Genomic DNA, 13,679 nt, shown 5'->3' on the forward strand with positions numbered 1-13,679 from the left:
GTGATAGAAATAACATCAGGTGTAAAGTAAAATAAAGTAAAGTAACAGCCCGTAAATTTCCCACTGCTGGGTTAAGGGCTCCTCTCCCATTAAGGAGTGGGTTTGATTCCACTACTCTGTTCCAATGCGGGTTGGTGGAATGCACACGTGGCAGAATTTCTATGAAATTAGACACATGTAGGTTTCCTCACGATGTTTTCCTTCACCACCGAGCACGAGATTAATTATAAACACTAATTAAGCACATATACATAGTGGTGGCAAGTGGGTGCTTGCTTGGATTTGAACCCGATATCATCAAAAAGGAAGGAAAGGAAAAGCGCGCTTAAGTATTAGACATTTATTTTTATTAGTGTCTAAGTATAACGTTTGTTATTGTCTCCTTCAACCGTCGATCTGTGCAAATAACAACATGTTATTAGTATGGATTATTACTTCAAAACAGTCACTTGTTTTAACGAACCTTATCCCATGGCCCAGTGGTTAGAACGCGTGCATCTTAACCGATGATTGTCGAACCCAACCCAGGCAAGCACCACTGAATATTCATGTGCTTAATTTGTGTTTATAATTCATCTCGTGCTCGGCGGTGAAGGTAAACTTGGTAAAACTGTATGTGTCTAATTTCATCGAAATTCTTCTACATGTGTATTTCACCAACCCGCATTGAAACTTGATGGAATATGTTCCAAACTTTCTCCTCAAAGTGAGAAGAGGCCATAGCCCAGCAGTGGGAAATTTACAGGTTGTTGTTGTTGTGTATGTGTGAGTACGTATAATATAACTGTACATACTTGAATTTTGATAGAATAATTACATTACAATTGAAAATTTTTAAACTTCATTACCATAAAGTTAACAATTAAAAATAACATATCATTCGCACTTCATTATTCAAACGCGTAACGAACATTGTGTAACAGATAAACAAAAATATTATTCAGTAAAATTAAAACGTTATTTAAATAAAACATCGATAACGAAAATATCGGGCAACACTATCGATATTCAAATTGTGACAAGTGAAAGTGTAGTGATGTGCCAATACGAACGCGTATAGACTTATCGATTCGTGGAACACCGACCGTTACTATTACGAGTTATTTGCGAAACCTCTTCGCGATGTTAAAACGAAGGACATCGAAAAGATTCGTCCTGGGTGACACCTCGGTGGAGGAGGGGAAGTACGATGACGAGGCCACCGATGTCATGCCATCGGAATTGCTCCAGAAATTCCAAATGACCTTGGACGCGGATCCCGATAAAAACGAGACGGAAGATCAGGACAACGTGCAAGAGCAGGATGGAAGACTGCTTCGGTTACCAGCACCGACGTTACAGTAAGTTTAAATAATACTATGTTATCATACAATATTTATTCTACAAAATATAGTCCATTTAATGTGACTTTAATCAAGCATTTTCACATTCAGATTAATTTAAAGTTACAGATAATAATTTCTTCTTTCTAAGAATGCCGTAATAGTGAACTGTTTGTGTTTCTTTTCTTTATACAAATGACAGTGACAGCTGTCACATTATAACATAGATTATATTATAGCCGCGTTATATGGTGTGAAATGTAAAAAGGGCCGTTAGAGTCTGGTCTAGTGGCTATCTTACAATGGTATCTCGGTATTAAAAAGTTACTCCGTTCTATCTGTCTAGGGCTCTGGTCATTGCCGTTCTTATCATCAGGGCACACGGGGCACGTACCACGGCCCTCCTGAAGTACTTACATTTCTCTAACATATCTGTCCACATTTCGACTGCTATGTTTATTAACGAAATAGCCATATTTGAAAGAAATATGTAACAGTATTTATCAAAAGGCTAGTGATGATAGTTGATATTAAAAGTTGAAAGCTACAGACGCGTTCTTCATGATAGAAATAGAAATATTTTGCAGCTAATCAGTATTCCAAGAATTTACCCAAATTACTGTTTAATTGAAACTAAACTTATGGCCTAGCTCTGAGCATTTTTGAGACGAATTTTTATTTATAAAAATATATTGTTTTAATGTTGTTTTGTTAAATATTTTGTTTGATATTGTGTGAAGGACGATATGGTCAGAAAGATTGTTACTTGTGAGATGACGTCTGACAGAGAAGTGTGGAAGGAGAACAATTGCTGCACCAACCCCAAATAAAAATTGGGTTAAGGGCAGGAGGATGATGATTTCGTTAGGGCCCCAGATGCATGTGTATCCAAAGCATAGCTTGAGCCGACTCTGGCTCTGATCGAGGTGTCTGGATAGTTATAACTCACTCTTTAAATATTCTACTAAGCCAGTGTATCTAAAGTCACATGGTACATCTTCGTTACAAAGTCCTGTGAGGTATTTACGATGTAGGTAAGGGATGGTTAACAAATCTTCCATTGAGGTCTACCTTTACAGATGTATACAGGGTTTCTTTTTCCGAACCGGTGGTAGTGTTTGATTTGACCATCAATAAGTAAGTGTAATGTAAGTGTAAATAAAGGAATTTGAGTTTATTACAGGGGAGCAGACATTTTTAACTTTGCCGTTTCGTAAATTCAAATCGTTTGTAAAAAATTCATTAATAGAAAAAGCAATTTTTTCGATACAAGATTTTAAAGATGATAAATAGTGTAGAGTTAATACCTGTTGACTTCCAAGCAGGATATATTAATTTAAATAATTGTATTTAACTATCATGACTTTGTATTTTTTAAATGTTACAAAAGAGTAATTACAGAGTTTCTTGCCGGTTCTTTTCGGAAGAAAATACTTTCCGAACCGGTGCTAGCTTCACTTAATTGTAAAATGACGATTCAAAAGTGCTTGTAAAAGTCTACTTGAATAAAGCTTATTTTGATTTGATTTGAAAAATAAAAAAAAGGTCTTCTGGCCTTCTAAAATGGCCGAGTTATATGTCTCTTAGTATATCAATTAATTGCATCTCACTGACACTGAATATCAAAGATCAAGATTAATAAGATAATACAGGTCATAGCGGTGATAAGGACAGATAATACGAATTTACATAAACTTGAGATATATAATACGGAGCTGTTACAACCTCTAAATATATACATATATATTTAACTATTATTCACTCAGTAATGGATCCAATCAAATATCTTGATTCCATAAAGATTCATTATTTCTTATTGATTGTCGAATAGAAAAACCCCTTACCTGAGAAGTTCCGCGTAAGAAACTTAGTGATTTTTTTTTATGATATTGTTAGGTGGATGGGCAAATCATTGTCTATAGGTGATGGTGACTACTTACCATCAGGTGGCCCATATGCACGTCCTCCAACCTATTCCATAATAAAAATGTCTGTAGTTACACTGGTTCACTAAGACACGTTTGCATAAATTCCTACAATCAAGCGTTGTTAATTTTTCATTGTTCACGTATAGTATATTATCAAATTATAAAGGCCTTGGCGAAATTTGAATGTAATCACTATTGAAAATTTAATTATAGCAGAATTTGCATGTCTCAAATATATTTTTTTTTCTTCACAATAATTTCCATTTTTATTACTTGATAACAGTCGGTACGAGTATCCAAACGCTCCCGAATATTTAAATATTCATTTTAATTTATTATTTACGTATATTATTTATTAGTAGGAAATGTAATTAAAAATATTATAATTTTCTCTTTCTTTACCAAACCGCTGAAACGAATTTGATGAAATTTGCTATGAAGCAAATTCGAACTCCAATGCACCAAATAATCTACTTCTTTGCCTAACACATGACAACCAAGCTCCTAAAATGCGCGCGAAGTCGCGGGCGACAATTAAATAAAATAAATATTTCAATACCTTATACTCTTCAATAGCTATCAACGAAAAAAAAAAGAAAATCGATTGTAAATGAACTGTTGCTGTCATTGCCTATTTAGGAATCGATAACATATTATTAAAATTCAACTTATAATTTAGTGTTGCGCATATTTTTTATCGATATTCTTATTTTATTTCTTCATTTGTTCGTGCTATTTCTATTTACTGTTATTTATTTCGTAGTAATATTTATAATAGAAACGTGTTAGAATAATGATTGAGGTAAATAACTAAAATGTACCTAAGATAGATTGTCGTAGGTAATACTTATGACTGTCATTATGTTTATTCTTGTGTTATCGACTTGTCAGTGAATGAATTAATCATATTAAAAACTGTTTCTGTTGTGACATTTATTAATAATTTTATTACTGGATAGATATAATGTCTGGGACTATAAGGTTGCCAGGTTATATAACCTCCAGGAGGGGCTAATCTATACATATAAAATTAAACATGTCCTGACTGACTAATTCATCATGGCCGAGCGTTAACTACTAAAGCTTGGACTATTTTGGGGCACTGATTAAAAATTATTAGATATGTACGTATTAAAAATTCTCTAAATATTCTACCCTAAGGGGTGAAATACACATCAATGTGGTATACAAAGATGTCTTAAATTTACGCAATACTTTAAGTTATTCTGTAAATATTCCACTTCCATACGAGCAAAGCCGTCGGCAACAGCTAGTAAAACACATTGGGATTTTCTATCGATTAATTTTTAGTTCTCCACGCCTCGCGTTACAGCATGTAAAGTCAGCTGCACTACTCCCATTCGTGTAGTATTTGCCGTCCTGTCTAATTATAAGAGTGCACCCGCATTTTCGCTGTGTACTTCTTAATATAAATATAATTTTAAAGGGCGTATACAGAAGAGCTTGGAGTTCTCATACAGGATATAAAAATTGTTTGTCACATGTACAATTTTTTATCAATTAAAAAGAAGAGAACCGTCATATAAATAATCCAAACTTTTATTATCAACATTGTAAATTTGAGTGCTTGTTGTAGCTTACTAAAGTATATTATACTTTTGATCTATCACTGGTTATTGGTCATGTAAGAGATGAGATGAGCGGTGATCACCACTTATCATCAGATGACCCATTGCCAAATCCGTACACTCATTTTAAAAAATGGTTTAATATCAACATAGTCCTGAGATGGAATTTATGCCATACTAAGGTTTTAAGCTAGCCACTTGGTCAAAAACGCAGTCAATAATATACATAACGAATATATATATCAATGCAGGTCGACGAAGACTCACGTAACGTGTACTTACAAAATTATAAAGTTACCTCAACCGGTTACCCGCTAAAGAAGTACTTGAAACGAGAAGGTTAACAATTAGCCTGAATATCCTTCGACAGTGAATCGATTTTGATCGTTTATATATTTTTAATTTTCAAAATATATAAAAACTATTTGTCGCCAGCAGCTTCGCTAACGTTTTAGGGGTTTGGTTGTTATGTGTTAGGCTAAAAAAGTAGCCTATTTTCCTTGGAGTTCCTTGGTTTGTTAATGAAAGAATGTCAGACAGCAGACAAAGTTACTTTAACAGTTATAACATCAGTATAGAGGTATAGATTGAGATTCATCATAATAAATGACACAGTTTCACTTGTAAATAATGTAAAATTAATTTGTTAACAACACGTTCGTTTAATAAACTAAATTCACAACCTTTAGCAAAAAAGAAAGCGTTCAATTAAACTGAGTAAATTTCACACGCGCCGCTTACGTTCGCATATTTTAAATATTATTTTATTAAATGGACTATATTTGTAATAATCTTTACACGGTTATTGGTAATTCGAGGTACCCGTTAGGATTGTTGTTTTAATGATAATTAACCAGTGTTTAATCGTTTTTATAAATGTAATAAAAGATTTAAATTAATATTTTTTTAAATAAAAAGTTTGCAGCATCATTTTTGGTTAACCTTTGCAGCATGCGTATGCTGTTCAAAATTATCGTAAATAAGGTCGAGGTATGTCGAGTTACTGTCAAACATTGTATATCTATATATATATGTATATATAAAAACGAAATACTCACTGATTAAATAATAAATCTCAAAAACTTTAACACTAAATACTTGAAATTTGGCTGGTAGGTTCCTCATGGGGTTTAATCATAGCTACGAAAAGATTTTACGTAAATCCTTTTAAGGGGTGAAAACGGGAATTGGAATTTCGGTCGAACCGAATTTCGGTAAAGACAGGTTCAGCTAGTGTATAATTATTGTGAGTAATAATATCTTGATAGAAGGCATTTAACTGGTAGAAAGAAGTAAGGTTTATGTGATTACTGTCGTCAATTAAAACTATGTTAATGGAGATGACGATGCCTAAATATCGTAAATTCGGTCGCCTTAGACTTTCATCTCTTTCTCTTGTATGGTATTAAAAAAGGATAGCAGTCGGATTCATATTTACGACTGTATATAATAAAATAATGAATTCATCAAATTTTCCGCTTATTTACATAAATTTTATATAATTGTATGTAAGTGTTTGCCGATATCAACAAAAATGTACTTATGTTTTTTAACGTATAAAGTGTAAAATACGGAAACATGTATACAACCACAATTACATCACGTTGAATGTACGACATAGCAAATATGTACTTGTATAATTAAGAAATACTTATTAAAAAAAAACAGTGACGTCATAATATTACGTTTTATTTCAACAGGTCTGACCAGGATTGTAAAGATGAGATTTCGACGTATATGTAATTATATTTACGATTGTGTGAAAAAACCATTAAGCTTTGTTGTAGCATTAGTTGTTTTTAGACAAACAAGGTTACAATGCTTATGTATGTTGTTGTATATGTTTTTTAGCTTCCATATATGTCTCGTAGTTTATCTAGACTTATTTACCCAGCTTCAAAACTAAAAACTTTTTTATTTGACAGTTTTAGTGGTTTTTTAATTATTTACTTTTTTTAAATAGGTTATGTGTCAAGTAGTAGTTATTTATTAGTTCAGTTCTGAGGAAATAGGATAAATATTCCACGGTAGGTATGGTAAATAATAACTGAATGTATAATTATTATTGACCTTATAAATTCCCAATCTTTTACGTATTCAGATTTTTTATTTCAAGTTTTGGTACATTAAAGCTATGAAGGTGCTTCATTGTTTTTTTTTGTAAATAAAATTAATTTAATTCTATAATTCTAATAATATATTATTCCTTTATCAATAACTTGCAAGTTATCTACAGTAATAAATATGAACTATTCTTAGAATACAGAAATCTTTTCCAAGATTCTTGTTTTGTTGCAGAATTATTTATCGATAATTAAGTGGACCTTTCACATTACTACGCAAATCGTGGAAAAACAATTTATCTTATGCAACCACTACGCTTTAATTAATAATAACGGCAACTCCATTTCATTGATCCTTTGTCTTTGTTCCTCTTGGATCTACATCTGATTAATTTCCTTGGTGTGAGCGAGACGGCTACATCGTATGATCAGTCGTATGAAGTTCATTGGCAAATTAAACGTCATATTTCAGAAAGTGTACGAAAACAAACGGAATCGGTGCTTTCGGCAAAGAAATGTTTAATTCCTGTTTATACGATTTAAAAATTGATGTGAATATATTCGATATTTAAAAGTGTGTTTTTTATCTTATATCCTTGTGGAAAATGTATCCTTCAATGAATGGATTGTACTCGGAAAGTTCTTACAGGTTAGAGCAATTTATGAGATAATTTACCGTAATTATATTTAGTAATATTTATTTTTTTTTAAATAAAAGTCGAATATTTGTAATCCTCAGCCTTTTGTGTTTGTTGTATTAAAAAAAAAAATAAGTATTTATCGCATTCTTACGAAGATATTTGTTTCGAGGTTTCACTTTTTCGTATTAATTGACATTCTTTCTTGCTTCTCGTAACTTTTTTCTTATACGAATCTTAAAATAAATGTATTGCATCGAAGAATTTATGTATAATTAATATTTGACATAAAAATGTTACACTAAATAAATATATTAAAAAGTTTAAAATTGTTTTAAAATATTTATACTAACTATAACAGAAGTATATTATAATTTAATGAAACAGATATAATATATAATTTAATAATATGTTTAACCAGTAAATCCTTATCCCAATAGCGGTATTTGAAATTTTATAAACATTAATAATTATAATTTAACAAAAATTAAAAAAACTAATTTCAAATACTTCATTAAAACCTGTATTTCATCATTGTCTTTTAATATGATCAAAATCCATTAATAATTACAGAGAATGTCACATAGTTTGTCATTAAAACTATTTCTATCTACAAAAAAATATACAAAACTTGAATAAAGTTATAGATTGCGAAATGGAATATTGCTGACACTTTTTCCCATATTTAATTTTTCTTATTCTTCCAGGGAAAATTATGTAAAAAATTATTTACATAAGAATTATTAATATTAAATCATATTTACCTAAAAAAATAATTGAAAAATAGTTATTGTACAAATCATGACTAAGTGGAATGACAAAAATGCTTGCTGCATTTTCTCCTTTCATACTGATCCTCTGTCCAAAATATAAACCAGCCCTCCTTTCACCATTGTAGGCAACAAGGCGAGGTGTTATACTTTTAATGAAACTTTTTGCACTACCAATGTATGTGTAACACAAAGTACTTATTTTTATCTGTCTTATTCTGACATTTCACAATAAAGATGTTCGCCTTGCTTAAGTTTTAATTCTAGTAATTAGGCTAATAAATGAGCAGGGATTATTGCTATAATGTCACATTACACACTTGTTTGTTAGTGAATCTAAGGTATGCTTAACAGTAACTTAGGATCATATTTAATTATAAAATCTTGTTATATATACCCCAACCGCTGTTTCCTACTGATTGTATGAAATAAAGGTACAGTTAAATTTCCCTGTAGCAGATATATATCTCTTCTCTGATACAAGCACATTTCATTAAATTAGTTTTAAACCGTTTAGTTGATATCAATTTGTTATCAATTTACCTTTAATATAAATCACAAATTTAACTCCAATAAAGTTAGTTGTACTTGTGAAATCAAAATCACAATCTTTAGTTACAATCCAATACACTGTTTGATCAGGGTATGTTATAAATGTGTGTGTTTATTTATTTATTTATCAAAACTTTATACATACATATAATTACAGAACTTGGTTATACTAATTTGATAATATAGTATATTTAATAACAATATTTCGAATTTGTTACTATGTTATATATGATATAGTCCAGATGGCTATCTTTTTGAGCTCACTCAGGCACAAAACAAATCCATCCTATCAGATATTGCGATGAGGGTATGTACCTAACATATATGTATGTATCTGTGAAATATCATATTAAGAAAAATTTGAGCTTCAATTTATTTTCTGTTGCCTTTATGTCCTTTTTTACCTTGTACAATAAAATATAAATAAATTAATATGATAAATAAATTAACTCATATTTTCTTTATTATAATTAATTTTTGTTAATTGTCAGTAAATATTATTTGCGTAGCTGTTTTATGTGACTGTTTACATGTTTATTGACAGAAATAATTATATAATGATCAGCTGGAATCATTATTGGCAATGATATAAATTATTGCATCTCAGTGTTACAATAACTCAATGTAATAAAATATATGAATTCATTTATGGATGTAAAACTATTTTAAATACTATTGTTTTGTGAAGTGTATATGTGCATAAAGCAGTGTTTAGGTAAAAGTTTTGGACTTTGGCTCCTTAATTTGTTAGTACATATTTGAAATATTAGTATTTTTGTGTGGGCTGACGGTTTTCCACATTATTGTACTGATTTTTCCTACTAGTTAGAGCACAAGGACTTCAGGAAAGACATTAATCAAAGAAATTACAGATACACATAGATAATAAAAAAAAAAAAAAAAATTAAATTATGCAAAGAAAACAAAATTAAGAGAAATTAAATATAATAATCTTTGCTTTTTAATCATTTATGTTATAATTTACATTTTGTATTTGTAAATGAGTGCTCCAGCATTTGTTGTTTTTTTTTTTCATTTTTTTTACCAAAAAAAGCACGAAATAAAAATTAAGAGGCTTTATTATAATGTTCTTTTTTTTTTTAATTTACAGGCCATCTATGTCCCAAGGCACAGTTATACACAGTCAGCGCTTCCAAGAGAAAGACTTTACTGTTGCAACACCAGAGGAGTTTGTTCGTCGTTTCCAAGGAACAAAACCTATTAATAAGGTACATGTTTTATAGTATTATTTATTTATTTATTTATGTACCAACAGAGTATACAGAAAATTATATAAATGAAAAATGTGTACAAAGGGATAACGTATCTCTAACAAGAGATCTCTTCCAGAAACCCTGAATCTAGTGGACATTATTTGTAATGCATACAAATAATCTCCACTAGATTCAGGGTTTCTATAATATATTATGTACGTCTTGTTGGTCTAGTAACAAAAAACAGATTCAGTGACTACTTTATCGTTGAAAGCATTATTAATTTTTCTCACAAATCTTAGACTTTAATCCCAAGTCTTGAGGTGTTATTCTTTTTAAACTCTTGTAGTTGAAAGTACTATTGCTATCAATTTGAAACAGTAATGCTTCCATGTTGAATAAAGATTTATTATTTTGCAATAAGGCATAGTGAACTAATAATCGCCCTCGGTTTCGCTCGTGTTTTAGGTTGTTGGTTGTCACGTGTGAGTGAGCCAGTGTAACTACAAGCACAAGGGACATAACATCTTAGTTCCCAAGGTTGGTGGCACGTTGACGATGTAAAGAATAGTTAATATTTCTTACAGCGTCATTGTCTATGGGTGATGGTGACCACTTACCATCAGGTGGCCCATATGCGCGTTCACCAACCTATACCATAAAAAAATGCAGCGAAAGTAGCCTGTGTCCTTTTATGGAGTTAGATTTTATTTATTTATTTATTGTGAAAGTTATACCATCGACTTACCACTAAACACTTAATATTTAATATATCTAACATTCGACGTGATACATCTTTATAGATGTAAACAACACTGACAAGTTTTGCTTCATACTAAATTTCATCAAATTCGGTACAGCGGTGTCAGAACTATATAATAGAGATTTATGAAATACATATCACCAAAATTCTTACACAGCATGCTGCGTTCTGACACACCGAGCTGATCTTCAGCTAAGTCTATTATGATAATAATGTATGAGTATTTTCAATAATATTAATAGAATATTTGATTTCCATCAGGTTCTTATAGCGAACAACGGTATCGGCGCTGTGAAATGTATGCGTTCAATACGAAGATGGTCGTACGAGATGTTCAAGAACGAAAGGGCTATACGCTTTGTGGTCATGGTGAGTGGTCATCAGTTACTAGTAGTTACCCGCGGCTGTAATCGAGGAACGTGAATACATTTACAGATTAACTTAAAATAATTTGTTAAGACATCTTTATATAATATTGGTGTGTACCCCTTTAGGGGATTTGCGGCTGTACTCACGTTGAGCGTGAATACATTTACAGATTAACTTAAAATAATTTGTTGAGACAACTTTATATATCATATTGGTGTGTACCCCCTAAGGGTATAATACACTGAAACGCTTAAACACATATCAGCACATTTGTAATCAGTATCTCAGAAATTAATAAAACATAACGGAATTTAATACATACTTTCAATCCCTATTTCACCCCCTTAGGGATAGAATATACAAAAACGCTTTAATATCACTATCACACATATTTTTTTTTTCTTTTTTTCATTCAGTCATTTTAATCATTAAAAAAAAACACATATTTCTAACTTAAAAAATGACTGATTTCTATACGAAGTTTAAGCTCCCATTTCACCCCCTTTATAGGTAGATTTTCCATGATTCCTTCCTTAGGGGGTGTTTACTCAAATAAATGATCCTACGTATCCAATTTTAAAACCTTATCTTTTATCGTTCACGCTCGGCGATAATGAATCAGTCGGCCAGGGTTTTATAAGTATAAATTTATTGTATAATCTTTGATACAAATTGAATTAAAAAATAATAATAGACTTATAATTATTATCTTACGATACTCTCAATAATAATTAATCGCCCCCATTGTCTTTGCCTATTTGTATATAAATCTTTATTTTCCTATTTCTATATACACAATGGTCAAAGATGTTATGTATCTTTTGACTTTTTATCTGTAAATGAATAATTAGGTTTATATAACAAATTATTATTTAAAAAGGTTCCGGTTCCGGTTTGGGTACTGTATCCAAAAAAAAGTTAAAACTTAATTTAGGCCCCCTAGCGATGTAAAAAGTTGAAGAATCGAACCTGGCCCCTTGGGTTACTGTCGTCCCCACTTCTAATAAAAGTCTTAAGCTTAAATCTAGAGTTAAATATAAATGCTAGTAATATATATACAATTATTATTATGGACTAGCGACCCGCCCGGCTTCGCACGGGTGCAATACTGATACTAAACATACTACAGAATTTGTTTGCTTACGACATCCCATTATAAACTTCTACAATTATACGTTTTGGCATGTGTATCGTATATATATTCATGTCCACGTAGTAGAAAAATTACAAACAGACGACGACGTCCGCGTGGCGTGGGAAATTTGCAAAACGCAACGCAACATACACCCGATCAAGTACCAGTATAAGCTGACCCCCAATTCATATCGACAACCATATCAGAAAGAGCTCAACTCAAGTTGGGCGCTTATATTTCCAAAACTTTGTATTATTTGCGTATAAAAAGTAGCCTAAGTTTCGCCTTAGTACATTACCTACCCGCCAATGAAAGTTCTGTTCAAATCGGCCCAACCGTTCCAGAGATTACTCGGAACAAACAGACAGGCAGACAGACAGACAGACAGACAAAAATTCTAAAAATGTGTGTTTTGGTACAAACAGACACTCCGATTTTATTTATTTGTATGGATTTACTTCACAGGTGACACCGGAGGATCTAAAGGCGAATGCGGAGTACATCAAAATGGCTGACCACTACGTGCCCGTGCCCGGGGGCTCCAACAACAACAACTACGCAAACGTCGAGTTGATTGTGGATATAGCCGTGAGAACTCAAGTCCAGGTGAGTTGGATCTCCTCGCTCTTGCCAATTTCTTATATGAGTGAGAGAGATGGGTATAGGATGTCTGTTTATATTAAGTATACTTGTGTATTATTATCATGAGTTTATTCTTCAATAATACAATAAGAGAGCCGAAATGGCCCAGTGGTTAGAACACGTGCATCTTAACCGATGATTTCGGGTTCAAACCCAGGCAAGCACCGCTGATTCATGTGCTTAATTTGTGTTTATAATTCATCTCGTGCTCGGCGGTGAAGGAAAACATCGTGAGGAAACCTGCATGTGTCTAATTTCATCGAAATTCAGCCACATGTGCATTCCACCAACCCGCATTGGAACAGCGTGGTGGAATATGTTCCAAACCCTCTCCTTAATGGGAGAGGAGGCCATTAGCCCAGCAGTGGGAAATTTACAGGCTGTTACTTTATTCTTCAATAATGGTGTATAGATGTATTTAGATATATTGTCAATAGCCCTTTTTCCTACCAGCTTGGCTTGTTTGAAAATTAATCTAAAAGTTAAATAACAGTGTAAATAATGAGCAAATACACAACTAAACAATGTCCGCGGGTTGGGGGAGTGGGGGTTTCGTAGGTTTTACGTTTAAAAAAGCAGTCTTTGGGCTTCAAATATTCTTCGTATTAAATTCGGTTTAGTCACATATACAATCTGTAAGTATGTAGGGTCAGAAAAAAAATGTTTTTTTTTTTTAAATCTTTATACTATACTA

At 31.9% G+C, this 13,679-nt stretch overlaps 1 protein-coding gene across 2 annotated transcripts in view; it reads left to right on the forward strand.

Annotated features, from left to right (window-relative positions):
- The window catches only part of LOC124541911 (acetyl-CoA carboxylase), a 120,174-nt gene that overhangs the window by 35,606 nt on the left and 70,889 nt on the right, over positions 1 to 13,679 (forward strand). The window contains exons 1-4 of one of the 2 annotated variants that reach the window (XM_047119836.1): positions 1,030 to 1,340; positions 9,974 to 10,091; positions 11,101 to 11,208; positions 12,809 to 12,949. In XM_047119836.1, coding sequence (XP_046975792.1) covers positions 1,123 to 1,340; positions 9,974 to 10,091; positions 11,101 to 11,208; positions 12,809 to 12,949 — 585 coding nt within the window. In that variant the 5' untranslated portion in view covers positions 1,030 to 1,122. Of the gene's footprint in view, positions 1 to 1,029; positions 1,341 to 9,973; positions 10,092 to 11,100; positions 11,209 to 12,808; positions 12,950 to 13,679 lie in introns of those variants that run through there. The other variant, XM_047119835.1, reaches the window with a different exon arrangement.

The sequence above is a fragment of the Vanessa cardui genome, chromosome 29, assembly GCF_905220365.1.
Source record: "Vanessa cardui chromosome 29, ilVanCard2.1, whole genome shotgun sequence".
In the NCBI taxonomy this organism is placed as follows: domain Eukaryota; kingdom Metazoa; phylum Arthropoda; class Insecta; order Lepidoptera; family Nymphalidae; genus Vanessa; species Vanessa cardui.